A 14,825-nucleotide genomic window follows, 5' to 3' on the forward strand; every position below is an offset into this window, starting at 1 on the left:
AGTGATGTTGTGTAAGTGATTGAAGTGGAAAGCCACTGAAGCACCAATAAAGCACACAGCACATAAAACCATTGGTCCTCAATTGAAAGACAGAATTACAAACTGCCGCTTGACATGAGCACAACTGTTCATTTCATGGGTGTCTATAGCCATCACAGAATCCTAAACGCATTACCCTGTTGTCTGTGTGCTTAAAACAAGGTCAATAAAGAAATGTTTGGTTTGGTTTGGTAACCTGACCTTATGGGTTAATTAAAATGTTGACCGCAAGCCAAATTTGATCTCTATATTAGTGCTAAACCTTTTATTTGCATCTCTGAATCTAGTCGTATCCAATCACGTGGCCAGTGATAGCTCAGTGGTTAAGGTACTGGACTAGTAAACAGAAGGTTGCCGGTTCAAGCCCCGCCACCACCAAGTTGCCACTGTTGGGTCCCTGAGCAAGGCCCTTAACCCTCAATTGCTCATTGTGTTCCGCTCACTGTGTAAGTCGCTTTGGATAAGAGCGTCTGCTAAATGCTGAAAATGTAAATGTAAATTACCTGATGCTGACCTCCACTACTGACTGAAGAGAGCCGTGACTAACACACCCCCTCCGACACGTACGCAGTACCGACTGAATCTTTTCACCTGCACAAGGTGGGTTCATATGTGGATCAGCATTGTGTACGGAGAGACACACCCTGATCCCATTATCCCCTGTCTCTGTGCATGCGCCATCAGTCAGTCGGCAGAGGTCGTAATTGCATCGGTTATGAGGAATCCTCTCCGGCACCCTCCCTGAACAGCTGAGATTCGAACCGATGAGTTTGAAATGTCGGCTCTGGTGTGCTGGCATGTTTCACTACTGTGCCAAATCTTTATAATGCAGCTAAGGTGGACCATCTCAATTAAAATACAGTTGTTTTGAAATGAGATTAAACACAAGCACATGTAGATATGATGTTAGGGTGTCCAAAAATCTAAACAGAATTAAGACGTCCTACTAGAATATATATTATATGTCTGTGTTACGTAAAGCAATAATTCAGAGATATACTTGGTTTCTGGTGTTGATCACAGCACCGTTGTCAAGGAGGAGCTTCGCCACTGATGTGTAGCCCTTTTCACACACAGCATGAAGAGCACTGGTCTTGTTCTGTCAGCAAACAGGAAACACCATAACAGAAAATAATGAATACACATAGGCTACTTAAAATCAGCCGATCATGTTATATATTAAAGGTGTACAGGTCAATAAGAATTTTTCACATGACAAATAATGTAATATATCAATATCTGGAGGCCATAGGGAGACAATTATTAAAACATTGTGATCAAATTCATTGATAGATATTTTAAGCGTCCATATACTTATAGTGCTGGACTTTTTGACCGTTAGGCTGAGCGTATCATTTTACAATCTGTTCCTGCAGATAACGCTAACCAGAGTTTTTAACGTCCTTTTCTATCGAACTTCCTCTAACTAAATGTTAAGCCTATTTTAGAGATTTCTGTATCTATATGAGCTCTTGTAGTACTCAGAATGAATGAAGGTACAGTGATACCTTAAAACTCAATGTCCATGCCGCTCAGGTGGCGCAGCGGTAAAAAGAAACGCGCTGCAACCAGGGCTGGATTCTGAGAGCGTGGTATCGAATCCAGCCTTGCTTTACCGGTTCGAAGCTGAGTGGCTATATGAGCAACGATTGGCCGGTTGCTCATGTGGGGGGGTGGGACAAAGAACCGGATGTGGGTCTCTCTCTGTCAGAATGCGATTGCGTTCTCTGCCGGCTGATTGGAGGCGCTTACACAGAGATGGGAGAGGGTGCCCTTAGGGTGTGTCTCTCCGCATGCAACGCTAGGTGGCGCCAAACTCGTCAATGTGTGGGTGGCAAAGATGCATCTGGCTGCTGCTCGTGTTTCGGAGGGGATACGGGTTAGCTTCAATCACCTCCGTCAGGGCAGGGTTCGGCATAGACAGAGAGGAAGCACGATGCTAATTGAACAATTGGATGCGCTAAAAGGGGAGAAAAAGGGGTAAAAAAAAATAAATAAAAAAAATAAAAAATAAAATGTCCATTGGTTGTGGGAGTGGCGTTGATTTTAAAAAGGCGTTGAGTTTCAAGGTATGTTTCCCCTAAGGATGTATGGAAAACATGTTAATGCGTTCCATGGTCTCATGTAACTGCATATATTTTAGGCTAATGTAAAATAATGGGGTTGTTTTTAAGACTTATGTACTGAAAATAACGCAAATATAAAAACAATGAGCATCAAGAGCCCAATGCAGCAAAAGTGCCGCCACACTTCATAGGAAACAACGGCATAGTCAGTGCAAAAGCAGTTTTGCCACTTCTAAATCATAAGCATCTCGAGTTTATGGTAAACGTTGATTTTAAGGGTACACATTTCTCAATAAAAGGCATCAGATTTCAAAGATCTCGAGTTTAGGGGACACTGGGTTACAAGGTACCCACTGTAAATCAAACTGTGACCTTGTCTCTTGTCTATCACTTACACCCAGAGACAATTTAAAATAGCCAATCCACATACTACATGTAAATTTGCAGCATTTAGCAGATGCTTTTATTCAAAGCGACAGAGTGATAACTGAATACAATTTGAGCAACTCAAGGTTACATGTATTGCTCAGGGGCACAATAGTTTTAGCTTGGGTGTAGTGGGGTTTGAACCAACAACTTTCTGATGATTACTAGTACAATAAAAAAAAGGACTACAGAGGATTGTGAGGTCTGCGGAGAAAATCATCGGGTGCTCTCTACCCACCATGGAGGGCTCGTTGCCTTCAAAGAGCCCACAAAATCGTTATGGACAAGTCTCACCCCGGCCACCATCTGTTTAAGTTGCTACTGTCAGGCAGACATTATAGAACTACCAAAACAAGGACAAACCGGCTCAAAACTAGCTTTTACCCCCACCGCAGTATGAACCCTAAATACCTCTGTATAAGGTGATTTCACTAATTAATTTCACTAAACACATGGGACTGTGCAATTTCAGGGGCAATGTTTACCAAGGGCAATGTGCAATTCCACCAGCTTGTTTAAGGGTACAAATTTCACAATAAAAGGTATCAAGTTTCAAAGATCTCGAATTTAGGGGACACTAAGCTACAAAGTACCCACTGTATCTTAAACTCTGACCTTGTCTCTTGTCTGAGTGCTTTCCCAGTATGGGATTTATGGAGCTTTTCCTCTCCTGATCTATGTTTATAGAAGGGACGTCTGTGTAGTGACTTTAGGCTGCACCTAACAATCATAAAACTGTGAAATCATCATCTAAAACAGAGCTGGGCTGACTTGTTTACATTATACCTGATAGTCACGTTATAAACACAGTGTTAACTGTTAACTAATGAAAGCATGGCAGAAGTAGTTAGCATCTAATGCTAAAATGTGTGTGTGGAGGGGTATCTGCTGCTGTAGTGTAACTCTAAAAATTCATTCTTTAAATGTTTTACATTTTAAAAGCTTTATTTTTTCCTACATACTGTGTCGGGGATGTTTGGGTCACAGCGAGAGTTTAGCAGAGCCAGAACACAGTCATCATATGATCCATCAGTGGCTAAAAACAGTGCCGTTTCTCCAGCCTATGAACACAGAATAATGACTTACGATGTAAATAGTTCACTTCACTTTTAGTACATTTGACCCTGGTCTTTTTTGACGGTTAGATATGTCAGTGCTTACATGATTGACTTCATTGCGGATCTCAAAGTGTTCAAGCAGCAGCTCTAAGGCTTCTAGATGGCCGTTTTTGGCAGCTAGGTGTAAAGGTGTGTTGCCGTTCTACACAAAGAAGAAAAGAAACACGGGTTAAAGTCCACTGGGGACATTTTTTAACAGAAATACACCAGCCCTAATAAACATGATGTCTGTCCAGCAGATCTACAATATATTGATGGTTGGTGGAGGCATTTGTTTTTAAAGAAGAACGGTTTAGCTACCGCCTAGTGGGTAGAGTTTTGGGCTATCAACCGGAAGATTGTCGGTTCAAATCCAGGCTCTGCTATGCAGCCACTGTTGGGTCCTTGAGCAAGACCCTTAACCCCGTCTGCTCCAGGGGCGCCGTAAGGTGGTTGACCCCGTGCTCTGACCACAGCTCCCAAAACAAGCTGGGATATGCGAAGAAAGAATTTCATTGTACTGTACACATGTACATGTATATATGACAAAGTCTATCTTTTCTTTATCTTTAAAACTAATTTTCAAAAAAATTCTAAAAGCAGAGGCCTCAGAGCTGGGATCTCGAATACATCATATCGAATCTCAGTTCTGCCTGAATAACGATTGGCCTGTTGTTCAGATTTGGGTGGGACTAAGCCGGGTGGGGTCTCTCTCTCTCTCTCTCTCTCATGACTGGTGCAATTACGACCTCTGCTGGCTGATTGATGGCACCTGCACAGAGATGAGAAAAGAGTGCTCTCAGGGTGTGTCTCTCCGTACACACCGTGAGCTGCACTCGTTAAAGTGTAGGTGATAAGATGCATACAGCATGCTGCCCACGTGTTGGGGGGGCATGGGTTAGCTTTGTTCTCCTCAATCAGAGCAGGGATTGGCATTGGTGGAGAGGAAGCATGACACAATCGAGCAATTGGACGCATTAAAAGGGAGAAAATGCATAAAGGAAAAAAAAAAAAAATATATACAGTGTATCACAAAAGTGAGTACACCCCTCACATTTCTGCAAATATTTCATTATATCTTTTCATGGGACAACACTATAGACATGAAACTTGGATATAACTTAGAGTAGTCAGTGTACAACTTGTATAGCAGTGTAGATTTACTGTCTTCTGAAAATAACTCAACACACAGCCATTAATGTCTAAATGGCTGGCAACATAAGTGAGTACACCCCACAGTGAACATGTCCAAATTGTGCCCAAAGTGTCAACATTTTGTGTGACCACCATTATTATCCAGCACTGCCTTAACCCTCCTGGGCATGGAATTCACCAGAGCTGCACAGGTTGCTACTGGAATCCTCTTCCACTCCTCCATGATGACATCACGGAGCTGGTGGATGTTAGACACCTTGAACTCCTCCACCTTCCACTTGAGGATGCGCCACAGGTGCTCAATTGGGTTTAGTCCATCACCTTTACCTTCAGCTTCCTCAGCAAGGCAGTTGTCATCTTGGAGGTTGTGTTTGGGGTCGTTATCCTGTTGGAAAACTGCCATGAGGCCCAGTTTTCGAAGGGAGGGGATCATGCTCTGTTTCAGAATGTCACAGTACATGTTGGAATTCATGTTTCCCTCAATGAACTGCAGCTCCCCAGTGCCAGCAACACTCATGCAGCCCAAGACCATGATGCTACCACCACCATGCTTGACTGTAGGCAAGATACAGTTGTCTTGGTACTTCTCACCAGGGCGCCGCCACACATGCTGGACACCATCTGAGCCAAACAAGTTTATCTTGGTCTCGTCAGACCACAGGGCATTCCAGTAATCCATGTTCTTGGACTGCTTGTCTTCAGCAAACTGTTTGCGGGCTTTCTTGTGCGTCAGCTTCCTTCTGGGATGACGACCATGCAGACCGAGTTGATGCAGTGTGCGGCGTATGGTCTGAGCACTGACAGGCTGACCTCCCACGTCTTCAACCTCTGCAGCAATGCTGGCAGCACTCATGTGTCTATTTTTTAAAGCCAACCTCTGGATATGACGCCGAACACGTGGACTCAACTTCTTTGGTCGACCCTGGCGAAGCCTGTTCCGAGTGGAACCTGTCCTGGAAAACCGCTGTATGACCTTGGCCACCATGCTGTAGCTCAGTTTCAGGGTGTTAGCAATCTTCTTATAGCCCAGGCCATCTTTGTGGAGAGCAACAATTCTATTTCTCACATCCTCAGAGAGTTCTTTGCCATGAGGTGCCATGTTGAATATCCAGTGGCCAGTATGAGAGAATTGTACCCAAAACACCAAATTTAACAGCCCTGCTCCCCATTTACACCTGGGACCTTGACACATGACACCAGGGAGGGACAACGACACATTTGGGCACAATTTGGACATGTTCACTGTGGGGTGTACTCACTTATGTTGCCAGCTATTTAGACATTAATGGCTGTGTGTTGAGTTATTTTCAGAAGACAGTAAATCTACACTGCTATACAAGTTGTACACTGACTACTCTAAGTTATATCCAAGTTTCATGTCTATAGTGTTGTCCCATGAAAAGATATAATGAAATATTTGCAGAAATGTGAGGGGTGTACTCACTTTTGTGATACACTGTATATATATATAAAGAATTCTTGTTGTTAAATATTCCATTCATAAAGATGTTAAATCCGCAGCAACACATAGTAACGTTCAATTTTCACCAACCAACTTAAACTGATCAAACTGTGTGTAAAGCAGTCAATAATTATACATTTACTTAATCACTTACACCTAGGGACACTTTAAAATAGCCAATCCACTTACAACCATTACATTTGCAGCATTTAGCAGACATTTTTATTCAAAGTAACAAACAGTTATGACAATACAATTTGGGCATCAAGGTTAAGGGCCATGCTCAAGGGCACAATAGTTTTAGCTTGCGTGTTGTGGGGTTTAAATTATCAACCTTCTGATTACTAGTACAGTACCTTAACCGCTGAGCTACCTCTGCCTTGTTTTTGGAAGGCTGTGAAAGCATGGTACCCACAGAAACAAGGGTCAATATGAGCTAAACACAAGAGTGACTGGGAGGAAGCCAGGTTCACCAAGCCCATGACCCTTTGACAGTCCAGGTCAAGATTTTGGCTTCTTCTTATAACACAATATTTAGAAACATACTGTATTTGAAAAATGCCCTTGAGTTTTAAATTCTGTTTAATCCGTTAAATCAGGGTTTCTCTGTATCTCAACCCAGTCGTCAGGCCATATTAATTTGTATACATGTATTTAACAGGATATGAAAAATGCACCCAACAGTGACATTTAATTTCCCAACATTCTGATCACTACACGTAACCGCAACCATTAAACTTACAGCAGCTCAGGGTTTTTCCCCAAGTCTAGTCCTGAAGAGTTTTATCTCCTCCAAACCCATCCGATTTAGCTTGTGAGCTTTAGCTAATTGGCAGCGTCTTTCATTAGCTGTTGTGTTCGGGACAGGGAAAGCTTAAGACTCCGCGGGACATTAAGCCTTTCAGACTGATGTTAAGAACATGTGTACTAGCTCATTTAGTGAGTAGGAAGAATTTGTATGAATGCATGTAAAGTAGACCTTATTTTCCTCCATGGTGGCCATTTGGTAAGGCTCTTCCATCAGCATCTGCAACATTCGCACACAGCCATGCTCTGCTGCCACAGCAAAAGGTCTGTTTCCATGCTGACACACACAAAAACATCAGCAAACAGATTATCGTCAAATACTCGTGCATTTTTATGGCTATATATTACATGGTAATTATGCCGTTTGTAGGCCTAGAAGACGTTACAAAATTGCAGAAAATTAGATCATTAAACATCATTCATTAGCTGTGTGGCACCAACTCTACATGTTGTGTATCAGGTAGTATGCTAGTATGCTATTATTAGGATTTTAACGTCATGTTTTACACACTTTGGTTACATTCATGACAGGACAGGTAGTTACACAAGACTCATTAGTTCAAGTCTTTTCATGTCAAACACTGTCATGGACAATTTTATCTCTAATTAACCTCACTTGCATTTCTTTGGACTGTGGGAGAAAACCCAGACAGACACGGGGAGAACATGCAAACTTCACACAAAAAGGACCCAGACCGCTTCACCTTAATTGAACCCAGGACCATCTCGCTGTTAGACACCGTGCCACCCCTAAATATTTACATAATTATATAAATAGGACTAAGCAACCAACCACAGAATGTTAGCATAGTGCCAACACTCAAAACCAGGAATAAACATTTTCAGGTGTGAATAAAATACACATTTTTGTATTTTAGTAAGAATAAAAATGAAAACATGTTCTACATTGTCTTCTTTGTCAAGTTCTTTCATCTGAAGGTCATTAACGATGTATTCCACGATGTCAGTGTGATCGTTAACAGCAGCACAGTGCATCATGTTCATACCTTCCTAAGTACAGAATAAGATTAGTTAAAAAGGAGCCATGACAGAATCTGCTTTCTCTAATATTCACAATAATATATGTACTTAAAATACAGTGTGATCACCATACCGTGTTCTTAACCCTCTGATCAGCCCCACTCTGGATGAGAAGCTTGAGGATTTCCAAACTGCCAAACCATGCTGTCAAGTGAATAGGGGTTAATCCGAACTGTAAAGAAAAGATTATTAGGATTTTATCATCATGTTTTACACACTTTGGTTACATTCATGACAGGACAGATAATCACTGGTTACACTCAGTTTCCTCAGTTCAGGTTTTTAATGGCAAACACAGTCATGGACACTTTTGTATCTCCAATTCACCTCACTTGCATGAGAATGGGAGAACATGCCATCTCCACACAGAAAGGACCTGGACTGCTCCACCTGGGAAGTGAATTCAGGACCTTCTTGCTGTAGGGGGACGCTGCTACACGACAAGCCACTGCTGCCCCCCCCCATGGGAAAATAAAACAGTGTATAAAGAGTATAATTAAAGTTACACCTTGTCCATACCTTGTCCTGCAAGTCTAGCTTCGCTCTTCTTCTAAGGAGGACGTCAACAGCTTGTACATTTTTGCCGGCCACTGCATAGTGAAGTGCAGTTCGATTGTGCTAGAACATCAAAACATTAAGAAAGTTCTAGTAACAGCATGAACATGTCAATGACTATTAAAGGGAAACATAAAACAGCCATTAAGTTATACTACATGAATATACTTTTTTATTTATAAAAATTTTAACATCATGTTTTACATAGTTTGGTTACACTAAAGATTCATCAGTTCACAAGTTTAATGTCACTTGCATGTCTTTGGACTGTGGGAGGAAACCCACACAGACACAAGGAAAACATGCAAACTCCACACAGACAGAACCCGACCGGGATTGAACCCAGGACCTTCTTGTTGTGAGGCGACAGTGCTACCCACTACATGCATATAAGCTTGTTGACACCTACAATCTGAACAATCCTCAACTACATTTAAAACAATATGCATGTTTATGCAATTAGCCAATTTACTGCACCTGCAATTCAGGACAGGAGACCAGCTAGTTTTTTTTTAATCGACTGAGGGTGAAAAATTATTTACCATTTGAGAGTTCAGTGACAGCATGCTTAAAATCAGGGTTTCTCAATGTCAGTCCTGGAGGTCAATTTGTCCTGCTCACAAAACACCTAAATCGAATAAGCTCATAAGTAAGACCCTATCTAATTCACAGTCATGAAAATCGCGTCACGGACCGTGAAATTAGCCTTTTCCCGTGTAATTTAAGATGTCAAAGTGTAAAGCAGCTAAAAACTCGGGTAACTGAGTTTGGAAAACGTTTAATTCAATTCTGTGGGGGTGGGGGGTTGTCTAAACATGGACGACTGTTTTCATCTTTGAGACAGAACATGAAGCCTTGCTGGATGTTAAAAGTTTACATTCAACCATTACGGTAGGCTGTGCTGTGTATTGTAGCTTCCATTTATTCAGTCATTTGATTTATGAGTGTAATTTAATGACTGTCGTGAAATGTGGCACTATCTGTGATTTAAAAAAAACAAGGTCTGTGAAATTAAGCATTTTCCCCATTTAGTATTTTTGTTTTGGAGAGCGGTAAATTAGTAAATTTCTACAGGCCTTAATGATTTGTAGCCAATTTGCAATTTGTTTGCAACTGCTTTGTTAAAGAAAGCCAGTCCGTGACACATTTTATGTGCCAAAAGTAGCACTTCAGACCTTGTAATAGGACCGAAATTACTTCTAGACTTGAAAAAGGTGGCACCTTATGACAGTGCCCTGTAAAAGTAAGTTCTTCACTGTGAGTCATTATTTGGTTATGTAGATTGTATGACTGTTTGTTTAAATGTATGCACGTGTTAACAAAGGGTGTGGTCAAGCCGCTCAGGTGGCGCAGCAGTAAAAACACTCGCTAGAACACCAGAGCTGGGATCTCGAATACATCGCATCGAGTCTCAGCTCTGCCATCCGGCTGGGCTGAGTGGCCACATGAACATCGATTGGTCTGTTGTTTAGATAGGGGTGGGACTAAGCCGGATAGGGACTCTCTCATAACTAATGCAATTACGACCTCTGCTGGCTGATTGATGGCACCTGCACAGAGACAAGGAAAGAGTGCGGATCAGGGTGTGTCTCTCTGTACACAGTGCTGATCTGCATTGCACTGGTCAAAGTGTAGATGACAAGATGCATACGGCTGCTGCCCACGTGTCGGAGAGGGCGTGGGTTAGCTTCGTTCTCCTCAATCAGAGCGGGGATGGGCACTGGTGGAGAGGAAGCATGAAGCAATCGGGCAATTGGACGCACTAAATGTCGGGAGAAAAAGGGGGAGAAAATGCGTAAAGAAAATATATAAAAAAAAAAAAAAAGTTTATTTAATTATTATTATTATTATTTTCTCTTTTTTGGCTTGCGACCCAATGGTTGCAACCCAGGGTTTAAAAAACCTTGCACTATGCAAAAAATTAAATAAAAAAGGTGAAGATTTTAGAATGACGAGTTTATTTCTGCAATAATTATAAAGTGGTTTGTTAGTATTTGTTTTAATAATAAAATAAAAGAAAAACATTAATTAATTGTTCAAAATCCAGTCGGGCAATTGGACGCGCTAAAAGTCGGGAGAAAAAGGGGAGTAAATGCATTAAAAAAACAAAAAAACAAAGGGTGTGGTCAAAATAGCCAAAACAACAAGGAAGAAAAAGAGTGTTTCAAATACTTTTGGCAATGTAGTACGTCAAATAGAATTTTACTTTTTTAATGTAACCAAGTACTTAAATGTGTATACAAAGCAGGTAACATACCATGTTTAACGCATTAACATTCACACCTCGTCCTAAACGTTTCATGGTTTCCACATCGTTCCTTTTTGCAGCTTCGATGTATCCCTTTTCAGCCTCTAGCACTAAAGCAGAGGGGTTAAAAAGAAGCAAGAAACAACACTGAGCATCTGCATTGACTGCTTGTGCTGTTCTAAAGATGGAAGATTGACATGAACACAAACATTACTCATGTTGGGCATGGCTCGGCTCAGTCTTGTGTGACTGTTAATGGTTTACTTTGGAAGTTGGCAAACATTGAAGCAGCTCTGTGGTATTTAACTGCATACAGAAACAACTGAGGAAATTAAATACATTATGAATACACATTTCTAAAATGAGGGTTGGTTCAAAGTATTATACCAATTATAACCACTATCAGGTGTTTTTCTGAAATCATCTCAAATCTAGTCATGGACAATTTTGTATCTCCAATTTACCTCACTTGCATGTCTTTGTGTGGGTTTATTCTGGGAGCTCTGGTTTCCTTCCACAGTATAGACACAAAGAGAACATGCAAACTCCACACAGAAAAGACACAGCCCGCTCCAACTCGGAATCAAACCCAGGACCCTCTTGCTGTGAGGCAACAGTGCTACCCACTGAGACACCTTTTGATTTAATAATAGATAAACAGGACACAATGGCATGTTTTCAGCCATTCCAAATTGCCCACATTCATTTTATCCACCTGGGTATAAACCTACATTCGGATTATAAATCAGTCCCTGCTGTGTAACCACATTATACCTAATCTTATTATCCTACGTCCTCCTTGAGAAAATTCTTAGAGTGGAATATTGCCAAATGGCTAGGTCCTGGTGCAGCAATACACCTACATGATGTCACTCTACATGACACAGCACCCACCAAGTTTTTTGAGTGTTGGAAAATGTTTTACCATACATTAAAGTGCTTTATTATCACCATAAATGACACTATTGTCCAATAAAATCAGAGTTTAAAATAAAAGAACAGGAACGTTTTAGTGATCATTAGGGATATAACGATGCACCACAAGACAGTTAAAAATCGGTGCACATGTACCACGATTCAAATCGGTTATTCATTTAAGATAAATCGATATTCACTTAAAACAGCAGAGGGCACCTCGCCTGGTTGACGGCACTTCACAAAGTTGCCAGGTAGGGGATTTTCCAGCCAAATTTATTTATGTACTTTATTTGTATTATTCATTTATTTAAATAATGTTGGAGTTGTTTTAAATTTTCATTTAAGTTTTTTTTTTTTTACACAATAAGCATTATTTGGCATAGTTTGTACCTACCTCAGAAATAAAAGGGTATTCATTATTTAGATAAATAAAAGATAAGTACAAATACAGTATTTTACTTTTTTACAGAGAAATAATAAAAGGACAATTTGTCATAATTTCTCTTCAATTTCATTTTGTTTAAAAAAAATAAATAATAAAAAAAATCGGGGGACAAAATTGTGTCATTGACCCATTATCGTGAATCGTATCGCATCGTGGGAAGAGTGTATCGTTACATCCCTAGTGATCATCCAAGTGCTTTTTTTTTGGCTTGATTTTCTCCTTGCTACTCTTCTGTGAAGTCTGTTTTAGGTTGGCTTTAGTTAAGATTATGAACTCCGTTTTACAGGAAAAAAAAGGGAGGGACGGTTGTGTTGCTAGACCAACATAAATGGCTTTGTAACTCTTTCTATAATAATACATTTTAACCTTATTGTTCTCAAACTCACTGACATTTCTGTAGGTTATGGCATAATGTTTCTGTAGAAACTCATTACTTTAATGATGAAGTTGATTCTGCAACTAAGGCTTGATAAAACGAAGCGTGATTGTGACTAAACCAGCATGCTGATCAAATTTGATTAACTGGTGTATTGAGCACCCAAGGTTTACAATGCTTTACTTAGACTTCATAAAGGCAAAATACACACACCCTTCCCGCAGCATTGTTGGCAAACTTTTGACAGTTCCTGTTGGCAGGTTTAATGGCATGACAAGGAAGTCTATGGTTCAATAAATAACTACCTGATCTAAATCTAAATTACACATTTGCTAAAATTCAGAACAAAACTATTACCTAAAACATTAGTATTAAGGATAAAAAAAACACAGTAATTAGTCAAAAATGAAAGTATTTTACTACAGCATGTACTTACACATCTCCACATGATCATAATCGGCATCTTCCTCTGGCTCCTTCTGAAGAATTACATCTGTGAGGTCTTTGTGATGCTCCGATTTCATCCATAATTTAGGGTTTAGGTTTTCCTTTTTCATCATGGGATGCTTCATGATTTTGTCTTTTAAAGCCAAAACTTTTTCCCCCATTGTGCTTAGTATGCTGACCTGTGTGCCTTTACACTGAAAGAGCTTTGTGAGCTGGTTAGGTTTATTTGCTGTGAAAGGCTACACCCAAAGATAATTTACTCAGACCCAGAGTACATACAGCTAGTGCTAATCATGCACTGATCTACAGTACAATGCTGTGAAAAACTATTGGCCATTCTAATTTCTTCTATTACTGCATGTCACAATTGATTAATTCACATCTTGAAAAATGTTTATATTACTAGTAATATAATAATTGCTATTACTAAAAACTGATAAAATCAAAATACTAACTGGACATAAATAAATAAAACCTTAGTTACTCCAATCCAATGGACAACTGTGTTTAGAACAGACAGGTTTGATTACTGCCAGCCATGTTGAATCTAAACATACTTAAATAGTATCTGTTCAGCTTTGTAAAAACAGTATAGATTTAACAAAAGCACAATATGCTGCACTTAATAAAAATAGTTAGAAATAATTATTTTGAAAAAAAAAAGAAACAATTTAAAGCCAATATCTCCAAAGAAAGGAAAGTTAAAACATTGTTAAATTAAAAATTGTTTGCTTTTTTCCCCAATTACCTTTTCCTCACAATGACAATAGCAATATTTACAACCCCAAATCAGAAAAAGTTGGGATTGTAATACTTTGACTTTTATTTAATTGCAGTCAATAAAATATTTTATGTTTTGTCTGGTCAACCTCAAAATGGGTTAAAATACATTGATTCCTGCATTTCAGGCCTGCAACACATTCCAAAACAATCTAAAATCTCAGTGTACTTTTCTGCAGTAATGCTACCATCACATAAATGCCTCTTTAAATAAATACTAAATAAATAAAAATAATAAATAAATGCTCTTTCTTTTTTTTTTTACAATGTGTTGCAGGGCTGAAATGCAGGATTGGATGTATATTAACAAATAAAATGAAGCTGACCAGATAAAACATGGAATATTTTGGGTTCATACTGACTGCAATGAAAGTCGAAAACTTTGTCAAACTGCATTTTCCACTTTTCATTAATATTCTTTTTTTTTTTCTCTTTTTCTTCAATTCCCCCCCAATTTTCTCCCCTAATCTAGTTATATCAAATTACCCTGATTGCGTTACTAACTGCTGACCGAGGAGCTTCGCAACAGACACATGCCCCTTCCAACATGTGTGCAGTACCGACCGCATCTTTTTACCTGCACGAGGCGAGTTCATATGCGGACCATTATTCCTCAACTCTGCTCAGGCGCCATCAATCAGCCAGCGTAGGTCGTAATTGCACCAGTTATGAGGAACCCTGTCCGGCCTTTCCCATCCTATGAACAATCGTTGTTCATGTGGCCGCCCAGCCCAGCCAGATGGCAGAGCTGAGGTTTGATATGATGTACTAGGGAGTGCCGATGATCCGTCTTCTAGACAGCTCATCATTTTAATTTGCAGAATTAAAATGAGAGATGCATTCCGAATGCATCTCTCATCCATTTATACCATTTGAACAGTAATGCACTCAAACTCCAAATTAAAAAAATCTAATAATATAAGATAATGGATCTGATTTTGTGATTTTAGCCATATTGATCAA

General features: G+C 39.8%; 1 protein-coding gene across 1 annotated transcript in view; it reads right to left on the reverse strand.

Annotated features, from left to right (window-relative positions):
* The window catches only part of ankdd1b (ankyrin repeat and death domain containing 1B), a 22,416-nt gene extending 9,173 nt beyond the window's left edge, over positions 1-13,243 (reverse strand). The window contains exons 1-9 of the mRNA XM_063017627.1: positions 13,072-13,243; positions 10,906-11,006; positions 8,613-8,711; positions 8,167-8,265; positions 7,959-8,063; positions 7,225-7,329; positions 3,693-3,791; positions 3,494-3,592; positions 1,040-1,138 (exon numbers count right to left, since the gene is read on the reverse strand). Coding sequence (XP_062873697.1) covers positions 1,040-1,138; positions 3,494-3,592; positions 3,693-3,791; positions 7,225-7,329; positions 7,959-8,063; positions 8,167-8,265; positions 8,613-8,711; positions 10,906-11,006; positions 13,072-13,243 — 978 coding nt within the window. The remainder of the gene's footprint in view (positions 1-1,039; positions 1,139-3,493; positions 3,593-3,692; positions 3,792-7,224; positions 7,330-7,958; positions 8,064-8,166; positions 8,266-8,612; positions 8,712-10,905; positions 11,007-13,071) is intronic.
* Between the last annotated feature and the right edge of the window lie 1,582 nt (positions 13,244-14,825).

The sequence above is a fragment of the Trichomycterus rosablanca genome, chromosome 21 (genome assembly GCF_030014385.1).
Source record: "Trichomycterus rosablanca isolate fTriRos1 chromosome 21, fTriRos1.hap1, whole genome shotgun sequence".
Taxonomy (NCBI): domain Eukaryota; kingdom Metazoa; phylum Chordata; class Actinopteri; order Siluriformes; family Trichomycteridae; genus Trichomycterus; species Trichomycterus rosablanca.